The sequence below is a fragment of the Oncorhynchus kisutch genome, linkage group LG16 (assembly GCF_002021735.2).
Source record: "Oncorhynchus kisutch isolate 150728-3 linkage group LG16, Okis_V2, whole genome shotgun sequence".
Lineage (NCBI taxonomy): Eukaryota > Metazoa > Chordata > Actinopteri > Salmoniformes > Salmonidae > Oncorhynchus > Oncorhynchus kisutch.
In genome coordinates, this window is record NC_034189.2 from 37,825,177 (window position 1) to 37,847,129 (window position 21,953).

General features: G+C 43.5%; 1 protein-coding gene across 1 annotated transcript; it reads left to right on the forward strand.

The window, feature by feature from the left end:
- The first annotated feature begins 270 nt into the window (after window positions 1–270).
- LOC109906673 (follistatin-related protein 1) lies at window positions 271–21,953 on the forward strand. Its single transcript, XM_020504501.2, has 11 exons — window positions 271–616; window positions 735–791; window positions 12,953–13,054; window positions 13,217–13,346; window positions 13,615–13,650; window positions 14,801–14,931; window positions 15,674–15,792; window positions 17,925–18,037; window positions 18,627–18,737; window positions 18,994–19,094; window positions 19,927–21,953. Exons 1-11 carry the CDS (start codon window positions 614–616, stop codon window positions 19,966–19,968), a joined length of 945 nt encoding a protein of 314 aa, XP_020360090.1. The 5' UTR covers window positions 271–613; the 3' UTR covers window positions 19,969–21,953.

Here is a 21,953-nt window from a genome sequence, read left to right on the forward strand (position 1 = left end):
TATATCCACAGGTACACCTCCAATTGTCAATTAGACTATCAGAAGCTTCTAAAGCCATTTCATAATTTTCCAAGCTGTTTAAAGGCACAGTTAATTTAGTGTAAACCTCTGACCTCTGGAATTGCGATAGTGAATTATAAGTGAAATAATCTGTAAACCATTGTTGGAGAAATTACTTGTGTCATGCACAAAGTAGATGTCCTAACTGATATTCCATAGTTTGTTCACAAGATATTTGTGGAGTGGTTGAAAAACGAGTTTTAATGACTCCAACCTTAGTGTATGTAAACTTCCGACTTCAACTGTAGGCTAGACCTACACAGTCAATCAACTAAGGAACCATGGATGGCACATGTATTTTGGGACAACATTAAACTTTGAATCAACTCTCTCCCCGGCAACTGTCCATCCTTGAGGACTTCTCTTCTTGCTGCTGTTGCTCCGTCCAGCTTCGAGTGCCTCGAGCGCTATTGGCCAAGTCAGAGAGGGGGGAGACAGACGAGGGAAATTCCTTCGTGGTGCTCAAATTTCGCCAATCTAATTTTCCTATCCTCCTTTGTCTCGGTCTGAACACTGACGTCTCTCCTCTGCCTTTGAGTCATCACCCGCTAACATGGTAAGTTTTTGGGAAAAAGGATAACGTCTTCGTTTTCATAAATACTCAAGTTTCTTCGGTTTTGTTTTTGACGGTCAGGCCGTCACTGAAGCAACTGTCTTATTTGTGTTCTCTGCAGATGTTTCGAAGTTCCCTTTTATGTCTACTAGTCGCCGTCGTTTGGTGTCATGCCGAGGTAAATGCTTTTTTTATTATTTAGATGTAAAAACATATATACGCTCTAGAGGACGATTAGTCTGTTGACAAACGAATGTTTTCCTATTTTTAAAAATGTATACTTTCTTTTTTTTATTTGGCTAATGTACATAATCCAACAGTAACGTGCTTGTCTGATTGGTCAATTTAACTTGGGACAGTCTGATGTGTGCACGTTTTTATATAAATAACTAAACACAGTCATTTAAAGAAGACAAAGAGTTTAGAAAAAGAAGGGGCAAAAGCCTTGCACATCTGTCCAGCTTCAAAGGTGCAATGTCAACATTCACCAAACCAGTGCATTTGAGTGCATTTTGTGTGTACATTTATGTGCCAATGAAATAGCAGCCTATTCTAATTAGCTCCAGACCGTCAGTATCTCTAGGAAAAGTCTTTATCACACATACTTGATATGTAATATATTTTAGAGAACATTAGAAGATAATTAATGTGCTGTCTGCCTTCCATTTACATCAAGCAAAGTTTTTTTTTCTGTAAACTACTTCTGATTGGTTGCCATGCAGGAACAGTTGTTCACAGTTGTTTGTAGAGGTGGCCACTTTGGTCATTGACCACCAGTGTAGTGTTGTTGACATGTTGGAGGCTCTGGCTAGGTTCATGGCACTTCTTAATGAACTGGTCTTGTGCTGTGATGGCCAGAGAGGTGATTGATGGTCTCAGAGAAAATAGACCAATATAACAGACAGTTGGGAAAGCCAATGAGGATTTTTTTGGGGGTCACACCTCAACCACACACACACACAAGCACTGTAGATAGGCAAGCGTGCACACCCACACACACATGCACAAACGTAGGCACACACACGCACGCACGCACGCACGCACGCACGCACGCACACACACACACACACACACACACACACACACACACACACACACACACACACACACACACACACACACACACACACACACACACACACACACACACACACACACACACACACACACTACCAGTTCCCTGCAATGAAAGACTCCAGGTGTTTGTTTTTATTTACTATGTATTTGTGTGTGTTTTTTAAACCATCTTTGCCTGTTCAAACAGCTGTGAAATACACAGCTTGGCAGCTCTTAGGTGTTGACAAACGCAGATAACAGATGTGTCAGTCTTTTCATCTACAGCCCTGGGGCCACATCTTCTATATTTGGGATGTATGTGTGTGTGTGTGCCTGTGTGTGTCTATATCCTCATCTAGCTGCACATGTACACTGAGTCAGAGAACATGCCCTTAGACCTCAACATCCAAAGACTGGCGGTCCTGACAAGGAAGAAAGAGGAAAAGTGATTGCTGTGTTCAATCAATTTGCTCTGTCTGTCTGGATTTTCCAGTTGTTGGTTTAGATTTCTAAAGGTTCATTTCAAAGCCAGCCTCCTTTTCTACCTGTTTCCCTCCAGGTTATACTGTGGTGCAGACAGCAACGACAGTGTTGACTTTTTGAATACCATAGTAGTGAATGAGTATCATTGAATATGTTTTTTTTTTTTTAAACATGCTGCTCCAAACAGAAACTAGGTTGTTATTTCAGCTGTCCTCATTTCACTTGTAATCTGTTAGTGTGGACATGGACAGTCAACATGGTCTCAGCTGTGTACAGTTTGTCCTTTGTCTTCATCCATGCCCTCCCAGGCCCTGTGAGTTCATTCACAGCCAGCCTGAGGGACTGAGTTATCCAACCCTGGACATGAACATGTAACAGCACTAGAGGAATACATGCCAAATCTGTCAAACTCAAAGCAGTATTTGTGCAAAGGCCCTTGAAAAAGGATACCCAGACAGGGCCATTATCTATAGATTTCAGAATGGAAAATCGATGTGTTGTTGGAAGTAGGGCATAGCTCCATAACCTTTGACTGTTGTCTGAAAGAAAAATAGCTTTAGGTACCAGCTACTAACTGGTAGGACAGTCCTTCTGTAATCTAAAAGCAAGCATTATAGGAAGTACCATGATGCCCATAATTGCCAATAAGAGCCAAGGTGGCTGTTTGTCCTTCACCAGACTGAATTTACTGCTGTATGTCCTTTGGGCCGGTCCTACATAGAAGGCCAGGGTTCATGGTTTAGGGGTCAGAGTGGAGCAGGCTGGGATCTGACAGGCATGTGTGATGGCTGAGGAGCCAGCTAAGCCTTAGACAATGAGGCGATCCAACTGCCTCTCTCTCTCTTTCCCTCCCTTCTTCCATCTTGTTTTGTGAACATGGTTATGGTGTGTGTGCGTGCGTGCGTGTATGTGGTTGTGGTTGACAGGCATGTGGTGTGGTGCAGTGTACCCATTCCCTCACTTCTGGCACCACTTCAGAGCCATCCTTAATGCCCTCAGTGGAAAGGCTTGTTTGCTCTCCCACACAGAGCAGCTTGTGAAGCTCATTAAGGGAAGGTTGATGTTTTTCACTGGGTTTTATGCCAGTTTAAGGTTCCCCCCTCTCTTTCTTTATCTTTTGTCTCTGCCTTTTTTTTCCGCTCTCTCCCTGGCTGGCATGTTTCCCAGATTTATAGAGCGAGAGAAAAAAATGGAGACAGAGAGAAGGAGACAGAGAGAAAACCAGACGATTTCTAGCCCTATTAGGGGGGGCAATTAGTCTCAAAATGTGGTCTGGATGACTGAAGCTGTTGCCTGGACGGCTGATAAGGAACACAGCACAAATGAGTGCATAACTGCCAACTGATAAACACAATCTTGTAGTGCAGAAAGGCTATTTACAGCAAGGTTGTCTTGTATTAACACAATGCTCTATAACTGTTTGCAATTGTTCATGGCAGTTTATGCGTTTATTAAGTGTGCTAGCTTGGCCCTCCTCAAGAGTGTGTGATTGGAACAGTGCTCTGCTTAAGAATGCATGCCTTTTCCTAGAGTGTGTCTCCTTCTCCTCCTCCTCTAAACATCTGTCAGCCATTAGCTCACCCTCTCCGCCTGCACAGAGCAACACAGGAACAAGCCTGTTCTGCCATGACACCACTCAGCACCAGCCAAGACTAGCCAGGAAGAGAGGGGGGAGGGGGGGGGGAGATGAGTTATAGACAGAAAAGGAAGAGATTGAGACAGGAGGGGGGAAGAAAGTGGGTGGGAGAGAGAGAGAGTGGGATGAAGAAGTGAGAAACAAGAGTAGGAGAGAGTGATATAGGCGAAGAGAGTTAGTCGAGAGACTAGCCGGGAGAGAGGGTGGGAGGACGGGGGAGAGGAAGGGAGAAGAGGGGAGCTATACACAGTTAGGGGGAGAGGAGTTGAATGGACTGAGCTTCCCAAGGATTTATGGGAGATGGTATATACATGGCTTTTGGGTGGATGAGAGGAGCACTGTAATGGAACTCCATTCACCTAGCATGAGAACGAACTTGAAACAATAATTGATTAGGCTGCTAGAGCCCGCCTTTTTGCTCATGACATCACCTTGGCTTTTATTGGTTCAAACAGCCTTTACGAATGAGACGCTCTATCAAAACCAATCACTTTTAATACGGTGAAGGAATTAATGAAAGAATGAATGCGAGCTTGTGGAATGCCTATTTATAACCCCTCCAACATCTCATTAATGAAAGATTTGAATACATCAGTCATGATGCAAATGCATCTACCAATATTATAATTTAAATGCATGGAATTATTTAAATGCTCATTTGAGAGCGACAGACAAATAAAGAGAATAAGTTCTACAGCAGCAGCTATGTCACTGCAAATTCAGACGTGTAACCAATATGACACGGCTAGCTAGTTAGCGGGGGTGCGCTCTAATAGCGTTTCAATCGGTGACGTCACTCGCTCTGAGACCTTGAAGTAGTTGTTCCGCTTGCTCTTTTTTTGTGGAGCGATGGCTAACGATGCTTTGAGGGTGGCTGTCGTCGATGTGTGCAGAGGGTCTCTGGTTCGAGCCCAGGTAGGGGCGAGGAGAGGGACGGAAGCTATGCTATTACAGACGCAACTTCCAAGAAAATCTGTGAAAAGAAATGGAAAAAGAGGGAGAATCAGAAAGAGCGTTTTCAAATAGAATTTGTATCAGAAGTTTTTAAAACACGGAATCGAGTGCTCGAGTGCTCAGGTCGAATGTGTGAGTGGAGGAAAAGGATGTGAGTTCTTGGGTTAGAAAGCTGTCCTTTTTGGATGCTAGCCGAGGTGTGAGAGACCCTGGGAGGAATTGACTGCCCACCTTAACGCCCTCCTACCTCTGTAAAGCTTAATGTGAAAAAAAACGCCTGTTTTTGTCCGAGCAGGACCCTCTGACGAAATGTTCAGGGAGTCCCATGTTTTTATTTATTTATGCAAGCATTCTGCTTGTTGGGAACGCAAAACAAAACAAGACATTAGAACAAAACTCATTGCCAACTTTAGAAAGAACTGGGGTTCATTGCATAATGAAATATGTATGCGTTGACTCAATTGTCTTTGTCAGGTACCATTCTAGGGGGGCACAGCGACTATTATTAGTACCTATTGACCTATCTGATGCCTGAGTCAGGGTCTAAAACGGAGAGGTTAACAAGTCACACATGCCAAAGAATCACTTTGTGCTAGTGCCTTCTAATCCCGACTCTGTCTCGTAAGTAGTGACCGCAAAACCTGGGGTTAAGCAGCTGCTTCTTCCCGAAGAAGTCTCATAAAGACAAAGTTTCACTCCCAGCTGGGCCACCTCAGGCCAGATGTCCTCTTACAAGCCAGGGCCACACAGGGTCACCTCCTCCGTGATCAGAGCCCTCTGACCCCCCCAGCAGCTTACTTCCCAACATGGTGATGGTGTCACACACAGCTCAGACCCTTGCGCGTGCATGTGTATTAGGCCTGGGAATTCCCAGGGACCCCTCGACACGATTTTATCACGACATCTATTGCGATTCTCACGATTCTATATGTATTGCAATTCGATACTGTGATTTTATTGCGATTCGGTCTTCCAAACGTATTGCTCACCATCTGATGCAGACAAAAGACAGCCATGATGAAATGAATTTTTGATCAGTCATGGAAATGAAAGTGCTGAAAACAAATGGGCTCTCTATTTAGAAAGAAGACGGCGCAGGTACAGCAAACTAGTCCAAAATAATATTGCAATAGGATATGATAGGATATGATATATGGTCAAAATGAATATCCCGATATGTTGCATTGTTTTTTTCCCCCATCACTGAAATGCGTGTGCGCTCATGCATGGGTGAGAGCATTCCAGTGTGTGTGCAGGCTAAGCAGCAGTAGCTGGGCTGTGCAAGTGCTAAATGGGTCAGCACAGCTGGAGCCCGCAGCCATGGCTCTGGAAGTCAGAGGGTTTGTCTGGGTGAGCAGTCCCCCGAATCAGGCCTTTGACCTGGGCAGGAATGCCTGGTATGTGGGGTGAGCTCTCTCATTCGGGCCTGATCTGGGAGATAGAGGGAAAGAATGCTGCTCACTTTAGACACACTTATTAAGGCACGAATTAACGGATTGGTATTTTTTTGTGTGTGTAGTTTAAACTAAAATCATGATCCTATGTAGATGGATGAGACAAGTTTGAAGTTGTTCTGCAATTACATGTAGTTCAAGTTATGTGCTGTATGGAACTGTCACACCCTGACCTTAGATATCTCTGTTTTTCTATATATTTTGGTTAGGTCAGGGTGTGACTAGGATGGGTATTCTAGTTTTTGTATGTCTAGGGTTTTTGTATGTCTAGGGGTTTTTGTATGTCTATGTTGGCCTTATATGGTTCCCAATCAGAGACAGCTGTTTATCGTTGTCTCTGATTGGGGATCATATTTAGGTAGCCATTTTCCTCATTTGTGTTGTGGAATCTTGTCTATGTGTAGTTGCCTTAGTGCACATCAGTAGCTTCATGTTTCATTTGGTTGTTTGTTGTTTTGTTCAGTGAGTTTCGATTTATTAAAATTATGTGGAACTCTACTCACGCAATGCCTTGGTCCGATCCTTACGACGAACGTGACAGGAACGTAATTGCTGGAAAAATAAAGGATAATCAATGACTCAAGTAAAGTCACCCAGTAAAATACTACTTAATTAAGAGTCAACAAGTATTTGGTTTTAAGTATACTTAAGTATCAAAATAAATGTAATTCCAAAAATAAGTATCAACATTAAAAGTGTAAATCATTTAAAGTTCCTTATATTAGTTTTTTTTTTACGGCTAGCCAGAGGCAACATTATTTTGGCTACCATGGCTATGCCCCCATTAGATGACAATGCCCCCATCCACGGGGCACGAGTGGTCACTGAATGGTTTGACGAGCATGAAAACAATGTAAACCATACACCATGGCTGTCTCAGTTAACATATCTAAACCCAATTGAACACTTATGGGAGATTTTGGATTGGCGCCTGACACAGCGTTTTCCACCACCGGCAACAAAACACCAAATGATGGAATTTCTCGTGGAAGAATGGTGTCGCATGCCTCCAATAGAGTTCCACACCCTTGTAGAATTCATGCCGAGGACCTTTTAAACTGTTCTGGCTCTGTTCTGCTCTATTAAGATACTATGTTGGTAGTTGCCTGTATATTCTCTCTGCTGAGAGACAAGAGGCCTTTCTTTGCTGTTTGTCCTTCTGTTTAGATGTATAAGGCCCCCTTCCCCAATAGCCACAGACACAGCCTTACGTGAGACAGGGCTATGGTACAAAAACAACATTTCCTCTACCTCCCATCTCAATTATTTTTTTGGTCGGATTGACTCACATGTTCAGTCCACTGTGGGCCCTCTGATTTGGGTCTTGGTGAGTTATGAAGTATAGACATTACACACACTCCTCTTCTGGAAAGCACTTCCGAATGAAAGGTCTCAGCAGTCAGCCAGCTGGAAAGATTAGTCATAGAGTATAATCAGCCCCCACAGCCTTTTTACTGGCTTTCAAAGAAAAGTATGACATTGGCAATTACATTTTATGTAAAGGGCTTTTGAAGCTTTGATGACGAAGGATCTTGAAGTTACACCTAGGGTGTGAACGGTATCTTTCCATTACTCATCCAAAGTAGTCCATGCATACACACACAGACACACACACAAACACACACACGCACACACACACACACACACACACACACACACACACACACACACACACACACACACACACACACACACACACACACACACACACACACACACACACACACACGCACAAACACACACACGCACACAAACACACACACACACAGACACACACACAAACACGCACACACACACACACACACAAACACATGCACACACACGCACACACACACAAACACACACACACACACACAAACACACACACGCACACACGCACACACACAGACACACACACAAACACACACGCACACACACAGACACACACACAAACACACACACACGCACACACGCACACAGAACAGAAAGGAGAGAGTCTTTTCGTCCAATATGACATCTTAATGACCTAAATACAGTAATAGTTTATTATTTAAAAAAAACCTCACATTGTTGTTTATCAACCAATTAGGAGGATGACAGTGAGTGACACGTCCTTTGTTTGAATCGAAGAAAACCATGTTCATTTGTTTTTGGGACTAGGTCTGTTTCTTGTCTACAGCTGGGCGCTGGAAGGTTTCTCCAAAGTGATCACTCACGGTTGTGTAGAATTGTGCAGTCATTGTGTTTTGCTCACAGTCCGTCCACACTCACTTCCTGTGTTTGAGCCCTGCGGTTCTCTAGTAACTCTCTGTGTTGCTGGTATGAACCTCACCGAGACTCAGTGTTGGCCTTATAGCTCATTCTGTCTGTAAAATGCCATTATCCAACACATATCCAACAAATGCACCTTTTGGTTGTCTGACAATGTATAGTCATTAGTCATAGTTTAGTGTAAGTCGTGGTCATCCCCACTACAGTACATCCCAAGTGATAACTCAATCATGGAGTTTTAGTCTTGGCCGCTGTTGGAGAACACAGTTGCTCTCCTTACCCTGTGGAGTGGCCAAACCAGGCCCATGTTTGCTGTCTGTCTCTCTGCTAAAGTAATCACTGTTCCCTGTGTGTTCTTTCCTGCCTGGCCCCTTCTAGGCCTCTCCCCCCCCAAAAATCCAAAGCGGCTGTGAAATAAAGAGCAGAAACAGTTATACCTGTGTAGCCATTTTAACATCTTCCCCTGAGTCACCTCAGAAGGTGCTGGTGGAGCCAGAATATTTTTTTATTGTGAAAGCCATGTAGGCAGTGTTGTGTAGAATTGTGTACCCGTTATGTTTTGCTCACAGTCCATTCACACTCACTTCCTCTGTTTGAGCCATATGGGCAAAGATGGTGGATAAATGCAGATAGTTCACTCAGGCCGTTTACCATTGGGGAAAGAATTGTCAGTCTCCCATAGACACCAATGCAATAGCAGCTGGGTCTGGTCTAGTTAGTTCAGTGACTTTCATTGAACCAGAAAAAACAGCGATTGGGGGGGACTTCTCGCTTCTTCTCGCTTCTCGCTTCCTTTTCCGTCTCTGTTATGGGTCTCCAGTAGCTCTCTGGATACACCAGAGAGGAAGATGCGATGCGTGAGCATTTACTCTGCCCAAGATCTGTCCACGAAAAATAATACCAAAAAGTGAGGGATTTTGGTATTAAGTCAATGAGAGAGTGTCGCATTTGGGGTTAACCGGAGATAAGTAGGTCATTTAGAAACGAGGTTCCTTGGACAACAGATGGAAGGCTCTCTCCCCAACTGATTGGTTCATCTAGCGCTTTTAAAGCCATGATTGGTTTGGTATGCCCCTGACTTACAGCTTTCTTTTTTCAGTGTCTTGACTTTGCCCTATAAAACAAGTTAGGATTGGATGGGAGAGTCACAGGTTGGACATGCTCCCAAATTCCTCATCTTGGCTCTGCAGGGGAATGTTTGCGCCCTCGTTTCCCTGAAGTGTCTTTCTTGTTGTTGTCTTCCACTCACGCTATCCATCTCCCTCTGGGCACACAGAGAGAGAAGTCAGTCCAGACCAGACACTCCAGCTGAGAATGCAGATCTGTGTGTGTGTTCAAGTGTGTGTGTGTGTGTGTGTTGATGGGTGTACAGATCCTCTGTTAGACAGCTCGAAGATGGAAGTATTTCTTTACCATCAGTTCTTGGCCTGTGGACCAACACTGCCATAAGGCTTCATGTGGACTAATGAAAATAACATGCCTGAGACAGGAGGTCTCGGCCTGACCTGCATATCGTACAGTGTGTGTGTGTGTCTGCGTGCTAGAGTGCGCACATACTGTACATGCCAGTGCGTGCATGTGTGGGATTGCTTCTTCCCTAAATAGTTCTTGCATAGTTTCATAGTTTGGAGCTGTGCTTTGGGTCATTGTCCTGTTGTAGGAGGAAATTGGCTCCAATTAAGCGCCGTCCACAGGGTATGACATGGCGTTGCAAAATGGAGGGATAGCCTTCCTTCTTCAATATTCCTTTTACCCTGTACACATCTCCCACTTTACCACCACCAAAGCACCCCAGACCACCACATTGCCTCCACCATGCTTGACAAATGGCATCAAGCACTCCTCCAGCATCTTTTCATTTTTTCTGCATCTCACGAATGTTCTTCTTTAGGATCCGAACACCTCAAACTTAGATTTGTCTGTCCATAACACTTTTTTTCCAATATTCCTCTGTCCAGTATCTGTGTTATTTTGCCCATCTTAATAATTTATTTTTATTGTCCAGTCTGAGATATGGCTTTTTCGTTGCAACTCTCTGCCTAGAAGACCAGCATTCCGGAGTCGCCTCTTCACTGTTGACGTTGAGACTGGTGTTTTGAGGGTACTATTTAATGAAGCTGCCAGTTGAGGACTTGTGAGGTGTTGGTTTCTCAAACTAGACACTCTAATGTACTTGTCCTCTTGCTCAGTTGTGCACCGTGGTCTCCCACTCTTTCTTTTCTGGTTAGAGCCAGTTTGCGCTGTTCTGTGAAGGGAGTAGTACAGAGCGTTGTACGAGATCTTCAGTTTCTTGGCAATTTTTCGCATGGAATAGCCTTAATTTCTCAGAACAATGATAGACTGACGGGTTTCAGAAAAAAGTTATTTGTTTATGGCCATTTTGAGCCTGTAAACCCACAAATGCTGATGCTCCAGATACTCAACTGGTCTTAAGAGGGCCAGTTTTATTGCTTCTTTAATCAGAACAACAGTTTTCAGCTGTGTTAACATAATTGCAAAAGGGGTTTCTAATGATCAATTAGCCTTTTAAAATGATAAACTTGGATTAGCTAACACAATGTTCCATTGGAACACAAGAGTGATGGTTGTTGATAATGGGCCTCTGTATGCCTATGTAGATATTCATTTTTTTTTAAATCTGCCATTTCCAGCTACAATAGTCATTAGCAATTTCTACACTGTATTTTTGATGAATTTTATGTTATTTTAATGGACAAAAAAAGTGCTTTTCTTTCAAAAACAAGGACATTTCTAAGTGACCCCAAACTTTTGAACGGTAGTGTATGTGTGGGTTTGTTTGTGTTCTTCAGTCACCTGGACACTCCATGACATATCGGTCCAGTGTCTGTCTGTCTACCATCTGCCCTATAAAATGGTGGGTGTCTTTTGTCTGACTGCATTGGCTGAGAGAACATGTGTCACTATGCGTGTGGGAGGGCATTTGCCGAAACATTGTTATGCTAAAGTCACTGTGGCTTAGCGGCCCTCGCTGTGAATGAAAGGTCACAGGTCAACGGGCTGTTCAGACTTCCATCTGAAACTGAGGGTCTGGATAGCAGTCTGGGGGACTTAGATAGCAGACAAAAGGGCAACACACTTCTCTCTCTCAATGTTGGTGTGTATGTGTTTGACTGTAGAAATCGATATATATATTGAAATTACATAGTGTTTCTTCAAATGTAACATACTGTATATCAAGACATCTGAAACAGAACGTAATTATAAGGGCACAAGGTGAGGCCCAAATGCAGACACAGGAGGCAGATGGTGGAGCTCCAATATTTATTATAACAAAGGGAGTAGGCAAAGGCAGGGGGGACAGGCGAGAGTTCATCAACCAGGTCAGAGTCCAAACAGTACCAGACGATAGGCAGTCTCGAGGTCAGGCCAGGCAGGGGTCAGAAACCAGGTCCGAGTCCAAAAACAGTACAAGGGGATAGGCAGGCTGGTAGTCAGAACAGGCAGAGTGGTCAGGCAGGCAGGTTCGGAGTCAGGACAGGCAAGGGTCGATACCAGGAGGACTAGAAACAAACAGAGACTGGGGAATAATAGGAGCAAGTAAAACCGCTGGTTAACTTTGCAAACAAGATAAACTGGCATAGAGAGACAGGAAACACAGGGATATATACACCGGGATATAATAAGCGACACCTGGAGGGGGTGGAGACAATCACAAGGACAGGTGAACCAGATCAGTGTGTTACAGTAATGGTATACCCATTAGAAAACCCTACCGCTAGGAAGTGAAGGGCATTTCACCATCTAGTGACAGCCTTCATGAAAGCGTACTGTCTGTCTGTCAGACAGACAGACAGACAGACAGACAGACAGACAGACAGACAGACAGACAGACAGACAGACAGACAGACAGACAGACAGACAGACAGACAGACAGACAGACAGACAGACAGACAGACAGACAGACAGTCTGTCTGTCTGTCTGTCTGTCTTATACACCAGTGAGTAAATTGTGGTCACTTACTTGTGATCACAGCAGAAAATTATCAATCACAATAACATTATATTATTTTATTGATTTAATTGTGCAGTCTTTACAAATACAATGTTATCTGACTCAAGCCAAGTAGACCTGGTTCTAGTAAAATCACCCTTTTTCTAAATCTAACATTACTGAAGAATTGTATAATAATGCATATTGCTCAAATAAACCTAAAATGATTGCATTCCAGTCAAATGTTATACCTGTAAATCTAGCTATTTTAGTCAACACTAGATGGCGATGGCCACCTTCAATGAGATCGCTCTGTAGTTTACTTACGGCAGTAAAGAAGGACCCTTTCTTTATTACTTATTACTGTTAATTCTTTTGAATTTCCTTGTATTTTTCTGATCGTGTAGATTAGAAGAATGCATTTAAGAAGTGGCATGTAATCTCAATTTCTTTGCAGGAGGAGATGTTCATTTGTATTTACAGACATCATCACACAAGTAGAAGGCATCAGATGTATAATCTCCAATGTCTTCTGTGTCTCTGTGTCCCTGTAGGAGGGGAAAAGCAAGTCCAAGGTGTGTGCCAATGTATTCTGTGGGGCTGGCAGGGAGTGTGCTGTGACAGAGAAAGGGGAACCTTCCTGTCTGTGCATCGAGGTGAGTCTTAGCCTATACACACACACACACACGCAGGCGTGCATGCGCTCACACAAACACATATACACATACTCGCATGCACGCATGCATACACACTCCTGGCAAAGACCAAAGGTCTCACTGCACAGATTGAAAATGGGTGTGCTCTCTCTCTGTCTTCAGCAATGCAAACCTCACAAGCGCTCTGTGTGTGGCAGTAACGGTAAGACGTACCGCAACCACTGTGAGCTCCACCGCGACGCCTGCCTGACCGGCCTCAAGATCCAGGTGTACCACGACGGACACTGTGAAGGTAGGGGACCCTGAAAAGAATCCCCGGGTTGTCTTAAGGCATAGAAATATATTTCTAGAATGGACAAAGCCCATCAGACCATGCACATTTCAATGAAACACATATGTACACTCAATATGACTGCTGGTCTTCCCATCACAGAGCATTACCTTGAATGGAAAGTCTGTTCTGGGAGTTCTATTTCTGTGTTCCAAGGAACATTCTGCAATAAAGAGGAGATTAAGCGAAGTGCTTGCAGTTGTTTTGATTGTGTTGTGATTTCTTTCAGAGAAAAAGACAGACAAAGCTGTTGCTGCTAGCCCAAGTAAGTATACTGCCTAAGGTCATGAGGCCCATTGTCTCAGAGAGGTTAATGAATAATTGATGAATAATAGCAGTATGTTCATTTTATACTATCCTTGCATGCACTGTGGAAGATACACTGTTGGATATTCCTTTACACTTTCACACGACAGCTATGTGCTCAAGGGAGACACACACACATACACACTCACACCCAGCCCCCCCAACACACACACACACACACATACACACTCACACCCAGCCCCCCCCAACACACACACACACACATACACACTCACACCCAGCCCCCCCAACACACACACACACACACACACACACACATACACACTCACACCCAGCCCCCCCAACACACACACACACACATACACACTCACACCCAGCCCCCCCAACAAACACACACACATACACACTCACACCCAGCCCCCCCAACAAACACACACACATACACACTCACACCCAGCCCCCCCAACAAACACACACACACACACATACACACTCACACCCAGCCCCCCCAACACACACACACACACACATACACACTCACACCCAGCCCCCCCAACAAACACACACACATACACACTCACACCCAGCCCCCCCAACACACACACACATACACACTCACACCCAGCCCCCCCAACACACACACACACACACATACACACTCACACCCAGCCCCCCCAACACACACACCCACACACATACACACTCACACCCAGCCCCCCCAACAAACACACACACATACACACTCACAACCAGCCCCCCCAACACACACACCCACACACATACACACTCACACCCAGCCCCCCCAACACACACACCCACACACATACACACTCACACCCAGCCCCCCCAACAAACACACACACATACACACTCACAACCAGCCCCCCCAACACACACACACATACACACTCACAACCAGCCCCCCCAACACACACACACACATACACACTCACAACCAGCCCCCCCAACACACACATACACATACACACTCACAACCAGCCCCCCCAACACACACACACACACAAACAGCAGTACTCTCACATATTTAGTTCCAGTAAAAACACGCAGTAAATATTAGCGAGTCTGTATAGTCATTCAGCTGTCTGCAGTACTGACCCTCTCTACTCTCTCCCTCTCTGCCTGTGTAGTCGTGTGCTACCTGGCCAACAGGAACGAGTTGCGCAGCCGGGTCATCCGGTGGCTGCAGAATGAGGTGGTCCCTGACGGCTGGTTCGCCAAGGGCTCCAACTTCTCCGACACTCTGCTCAAGTACTTCAAGGTAGGTCGGACTTGTGCGTGTTTGTGGGGTTGGGTGGGTGGATAGGTGTGTGTGTGTGTGTGTGTGGTTGTGGGCCCAGTGTGTGTGTGTGTGGGGAGAGGTAATGATACTTTCATAGTTTAACTATTGCTGTAAAATCATGGATAAACTGCAGGGCAAAGTACCGCTCACATTATTTAAAGTGGAATGGAGTATTTATTTCTAGTCCTCCTCTGTCTTAATAAAATAAATATCTTCATAAAACAGCTAAGATTACAATCCGTTAGCATGTATGGACTACTTAATGACTCCGTAAGCAGCAGAATGATACGTTTCACTTGCAGCAGCTCTACTGAGACAGAATCTGTTGAAAGTTCACCGAGTTCTCCCCCTCTGTCAGTCCGTTTGTTCTGTGGGCCAAGCTTCACAGCATAGAAAAGGCCCCACAGCAAGAACAGACTGTTTAACATTCTTCCCACTGCCCAGCACTTGACCACATAACAGCAGTTATGCAACAGCTCTCCTGCTCTGGCCCCCCAAAGAGTCAATATCATCTCCCACTGTTTGCCTGTGTGGTTAACACTTCTCACAGAAAGCCCATAGAGCTCTGATGGTCATCTCCACCATTTATTTTCATACTCAATACAGCAAAAATAATCATACTAAAGAGTGGTGGAACTGTACTCCTTTAATAAATAAAAAAAACACATCTATTGCATCCTCATAGGCTCAAAATAAAATGTATGAATGAATATTCCTACAGGACTATGACAATGGAGACTCCCAGCTGGATTCCACTGAGTTCCTTAAGTTCCTCCAGCACAACGAAACAGCCATCAACATTACCTCATATGCTGACGAGGAGAACAACCGCCTGCTCAGGTGAGCCCCCACCACTGGCCCAGAGTCAGTAGCGCACAGCTGCCACTCGTCACAGACCAGCTCAGATGAGCTGCGCCCACTGGTCGATTCTCACTGAGCCCAGACCATAATTGGGTAACACTTCACGTAAAGCCTGCAGGTTATTGATAATGCACTGTAAGTCATGAGCAAGTATGACCCGATTATAATGTCTTATAATCATGTCATAATGGTCCTGACTAAATCCCCGACGTTTTGAGTCTGTTGAAATGTTTAGACATTTAATGCCAAGTATTACTTACTGACATTTGCTTAGTGCAGTATCACGTCAAGTAGTAGCAACACCATGATTGTTTGTCTCTCAACATATTGGTATCTCGGTGTATTTCTGTGTTGAATAAGAGTACTTACTAAAAAGACTAGTGACTGTAACCTTGCCGTCATTGTTTTCAATTGCTGCTTGAAGAGAAGAGAAGCTATCTCCACCAACACATTCTCATATTGTGAGTGGGGCCCAGCACTTAATGAGCTCCCTAAGCAAATTAACAGGGTTTTCATTTCCAGCACCTAACCAGGGACTTAACTTCAAAATAAGTTAAATATCAATTTTTCTGGGACTAACACTAATTGAATTCAATACATGGAGTACATGGAGCAATTGAAAGCAATGGAAAGGCCACGATGAAGCTACTGCTTGCACTGCTAATACTGTAGGTATTTGATTGAGTTCTTTCAGTGAATCGGTTATTGCCATATTGATATAAAACGACCGTATACAGAAGCAATGGTAACCTGTATAATACATCAATATATGCTAATCACATTCTGTAGAATCCAGTTGTTCAGTTCTTGCCCTTATCAAAGTTTTCTAACTCTGATGTTGAACTGTTCAGTTGTCCGTGTCTAATCACCCTGCTGCACCTTTGCAGCCATGGTGAGTGTGCTGTAGATTTCTACAGTTGTGACTGTATGGAATCGTCCAAAGAATGTAATTGATAAGACTAGGATGAGTGATGTAGATTTGTTATATCACAGTTGTTTACATGGTGACCTCGAGACAGGGTGTACGGGGGCAGGGTTGGGGTAGGGGGATGGGTAATTTGGTGGGGCTGAAAGTGCTGTTTTGGCAGTTCTGTTATGGTGAGGCGGCTTGTTTTGATGGGAAGTGGTGGTGTGTGTGGGTGGCAATTTGCTCAGTGGCACAACACTGGCTGTCCCGTGGGACCATACCCTTCTCCCATGCATCATGGGTCTGGGAGCGAGCGCAGAGAGCGGCACGGGGATTTGGGCATTATCAACTCTCATTCATGTGTGGAACCTTCCTCCTAATGTGTGTCGGCTGGCTATCTGGGGTCATCTGTGAGATAGACCAGAGTTAAAGGGCAACTGGACTGGCATTAGCCTGATCCCAGATCTGTTTGTGCTGTCTTGCCAACTCCTGTGGTCATTGTCATTCCAATGTTTTAGTTTCAAAAGATGCCAAAAACAAAATAGTGAGGCATGGTTTGGTTTAGGCCCAGTCTAAGGAACATTGAGGAACATTTACAGTGCATTCGGAAAGTAGTCAGAACCCTTCCCTTTTTCCACATTTTGTTATGTTACAACATTATTCTAAATTGGATGACATAAAAAAAAATCCTCATCAATCTACACATAATGACATAAAAACGTTTTTAAATTGTTTTTTTAAATGTTTGCAAATGTGTTAGAAAAAAACAAAAACAGAAATACCTTTGAACAGGGTATGGTAGTAGGTGCCTGGCGCCCCGGTTTGTGTCAAGAACTGCAACGTTGCTGGGTTTTTCAACGCTCAACAGTTTCCCGTGTGTATCAAGAATGGTCCACCACCCAAAGGACATCCAGCCAACTTGACACAAACTGTGGGAAGCATTGGAGTCGACATGGGCCAGCAACCATGTGGAATGCATTCGACACCTTGTAGAGTCTATGCCCCTACGAATTAAGGATGTTCTGAGGGCAAAAGGGGATGGGGTTGTAACTCAAAAGGGGATGGGTTGCAATGTTTTGTCAACGCAGTGTATATACATTAGCTCCAGTGAAATGAGGGTAACAGTAGTCTGTTTTACTCTATTTCCCTCCTGTGTCTCATTGGCCCTATTGTTAATTCCCACACCTCTCCTGTTGGTCACTAGGAGCCTGTGTGTGGATGCCCTCATCGAGCTCTCAGATGAGAACACGGACTGGAAGTTGAGCTTCGATGAGTTCCTAAACTGCTTCAAGCCTGGCTTCAACCCACCAGAGAGAAGTAAGACTTACACCATATACAGTATCTTTCTGGTATGTTTTTTTATGTGCGATTTGATTATTAGACCATTTTAAAAACACACCAAAAAAGACACGTTCATAAATAAAATACTGTTACCAAAGAAAATATACATGAAGATGTCCAGAAACTGCTTCTCCAATCAAAATCACAGATTACGCTTGTAGGCGATGTCATGGCAGCGTTAGCTATCTAAGGTCATGCGCAGAAACACATCATCGGGTCTAACGATGTGCAGGTCGTCAAATCAAAAGCATTCCTTCGATATAAAGTTGTTTTTGACTAAAAATGAAAACGTGTCAGTTTGTCACTTGCACAAAGTTGTAGTAATTACATGTTCAGCTTCCAACATTGGCTCGAATCTACTGTAGGTTGTGCCTATAGATTTAAAGAAAATGTACAAATAGGGAAGAATTTTCTCCTACTGATTTCCCAAAACCTGGTCTGGTCCGTTGAGACTGCTTCGCAAGACGCTCCCGAACGTATTGACCACTTTCATTCCTGGGTTTGAAAACGGTTACTGATCAACATGTCCATTAACTTCCTGTTATCCACTTCCTGATTCCTGTAGAGTGTGCCCTGGAGGATGAGACCTATGAGGACGGGGCAGAGACTCAGGTGGAATGTAACCGCTGTGTCTGTGCCTGTGGGAACTGGGTCTGCACAGCTGTGACCTGCGAAGGTGAGACTAGCTTATAGTAGGCCTTTACTTATCTGGGTCATAGTGTGAGGGGATTTTGAGTTAAGATTAGTTATGTTCTTTCTCTCTCACTCTCTCTATTTATGTCTGTCTCTTCCCTCGCTTTATCTCCCTCTTTGTTGCTCTCTATCTCTGTCCATATTGGCTTGTGTCTCGCTTCCTCTGTCCCCCCTCCTCTCTTTATCTTTCTCTCTCTCTTTTTCTCTCTCTCTCTCTATTCCTCTCTCCCTCCCTGCAGGCACAGATAAGGTGCCTGCTGTGGAGAAGACTGAAGGTGCTGACCAGGAGATGACAGAGGAGGAGTGGACACGGAGAGTGGCTGAGCTCAACAAACATCAGGTTAGTCTGGCACCATGAACAGCACATGACGTTTCACTGCTACTTGATCAAGGGGCAATCTGCAGTTGCTACCTCAATTTTTGGACTTAGAAATTAATGATATGTACCCATTGATTCTTAAAGAGTATAGTTTGTAAATGCCTCATGAACTTAGTTCAACTGTCACATTCCATCCAAACCCAACATATAAGCTTGTTTTACTCCAATGTTTGTAAGCAAAGTAAATGTAAACAAACATTGTATAGCCTTAAAACATGGTTAAAACTATAATTCTGATATCATGGACGGTCGGTCCTTACATCCATAGCTCTGTCTGTGAATTTGAGAGTGGTCACAGTACATTTCTCCAGCCAATCCCTCAGCTTTTAACCGAAACACATGAGAAGTGTTCTTGTTTCAATTGTGGATTGCCCCTTTAAGTAACAGTATAGGTCAATGAGGCTGTGTACTTATACAACACACACACCTGTACTTAGAACTTTATGAGTCAATTACTGTAATAATCAGAGCCGATATTTGTCATAGTTTACATGCCCATGCTTCTAGGTATGTCTCACTTTTTGGCTGCATCTTTACTGTACATCAGACAGAGGTTTTGCTTTCTTTTTAGTACTAGGCACATTTGATTGAGCCTGCCTGAGGTGCCAGATGGGCGGGGTTTGCACCTTTGGGACTATTTCATTGGTTCCATTGTGTCAGGCAAGCTCAATCAAGAGCGGCTAATGTATTTTAAAGGGGGGAAAACGATATGAACCCATGCTGTGTACACTGTGTATCATAACGGTACTTGTACTACAGTAGCCAATAATCTTGTTCCTTTAACTCTTGTTAGGAAACTGTGGAGAAGATGAAAGTGAGCACTAAGGACATTTAAGAGAGAGAGAGAGAGAGAGAGAGAGCCCTCCTTCAGTCCCACCATCAACAATCACTATCTGGCTGAGGCTTTGGAGCTTGTATTGTTGCTAAAGAAATGCATCACTTGTTTTTAGTTTTTATATTTTACAATGTGAATTATTAAGATTTTTTTCTAAACTGTACCAATGTCTATTATAATATTATTGTGTATAGGGGAGACTAGTTGAATTGTGTGTACCTACAAACACAGTACTGTTATCCTATTTGAGTAACACTCCCAAGCCTTGGTACGAATCCCCATCACCTAGTGGTGGGTTAATATTTGTATTCATTTTAGTTCATTTGTTGTTTTCATTGTTGTTTCTGTCAGTCAAATTAGCTCATCTGTAGAGAAGAGAAGAGTGTGGGAATGGGAGCTATAAAGAAAGCACAGTTGTAAAGAACTACTTTTCGCAGAAAATGACTTCACAGTTGCCACGACACACACCAACCACATCACAGAGGACAAGCGATTCGGCGAGAAAGCCTTATCAGATGCATTGACCTTACAGGGTGCTATTCCAGACACCTGAGTATTTTACAGGGCCAGTAAATCACATGAAAGATGAACACATGGCTGAGTTGTAAATGTACCTGAATACCATTGTAAATCCATCAACAGTGTGATTACACTTTCCTGGCAGTGTTACTACTCATATCATATCTGTGATATATACAGTAAAACCCACTGACCCATAACATCTGATGGTGCCAGGGTTCAATCTGTTAGGAAACGGAAAATGAAGAGTGTCCGCACTCAGTCTTAGACAAGAACATTTATTCCATCTCTATTTTCTTGTCTATGCACCAACAATATGACAAGAATCTATGATTAGATGTGTGCAGGGTTTCCTGCTTTTTCAAGGTAAAGTGATGATGCTAGGGTTCAATCTGTAAGCTACATGTCTACACTGATGAGGTAATGCTGTCCATCAATTTACAAATGGCTGTTCTATCATAGGGTTGTAGAGTTATTACACCATAAAATGAATCTAATGCCAAAACACTAGCCTGGATACTTTTTCGGATTGTGAAGTGAAACTGAAGAATTCAGTATGGATCCAGGCTACCAAAACACACAGATTGTGTTTGTTTGAGTTACTGTAGTGACAGTACTGTATTGCTAGGAGAGTTTGTGATAACGCCTGTGTCTGCTCAAACCCAGCAATAAAGATGATCAATTGTAGAATGTTCAGGGGGAAATATTTCAAGGATGCTGCAGATATGGACTAACTAATAGTACTAAAAGTACTTGATAACACAAGAACTCCAGTGCTATGGGTCCCTCCTACTAGTTTGAAATACACAATTGTCTGGTCCGTCTGAGACATACATAATCTGTGCATGCTTTGCCAACAGTACTGCAATCCGTTTCTTTTGGAAGCTGACGCATGTTGGTCTCTCAGGATATAGGTGCTTTGATTGGATGACTTTGTTAGGCACAAGGATTGGGAAAAACTGCCAAAACAACCTCTAAAAAACATTTTAGATTACTTAAACCAAAGTTCAAATGCAAGATACCTGAAGTACAGTATGTGTAGTAACTTTTAGAAAGTAGGTTCACGGCCTAGACTCGAGCTTTCCTTTCTTTGTTCAGAGCTGTATGTCCTGCATGTCAATATTTGAATGTGGTGGATCTCACTTCAATGTCTTTATAATGTGTGGTATTCAGTGCCTTAAATTTTCACTAAGACCTATGGGACATCCTGCTGTCGTTCTCTTAGAGCAATGGCTGACACTATGAAACCATGCCAAATGGATGGTCTAATTGAAGTTAAAAGCCTGTGTTTCTTTTGTTTGTAATGATTTATTGTCTCACTTTTAGAATAATACCAGCTCACGTTGTTTGCTGTTACAGTAGACTTTTAATAAAACATTTATTCCCTGTTGATTATTAACACTACTGTACCGTCAAAAAGGTATGCAAGCTTTATACATGTCAATAAATACATTTCATAGACGTAA

Coding starts and splice junctions, on each gene's coding strand:
- LOC109906673 (XM_020504501.2), top strand. Junction 14,932..15,673: donor CTCTGCTCAAGTACTTCAAG/GTAGGTCGGACT, acceptor ATATTCCTACAG/GACTATGACAATGGAGACTC. Junction 19,095..19,926: donor CTGAGCTCAACAAACATCAG/GTTAGTCTGGCA, acceptor AACTCTTGTTAG/GAAACTGTGGAGAAGATGAA.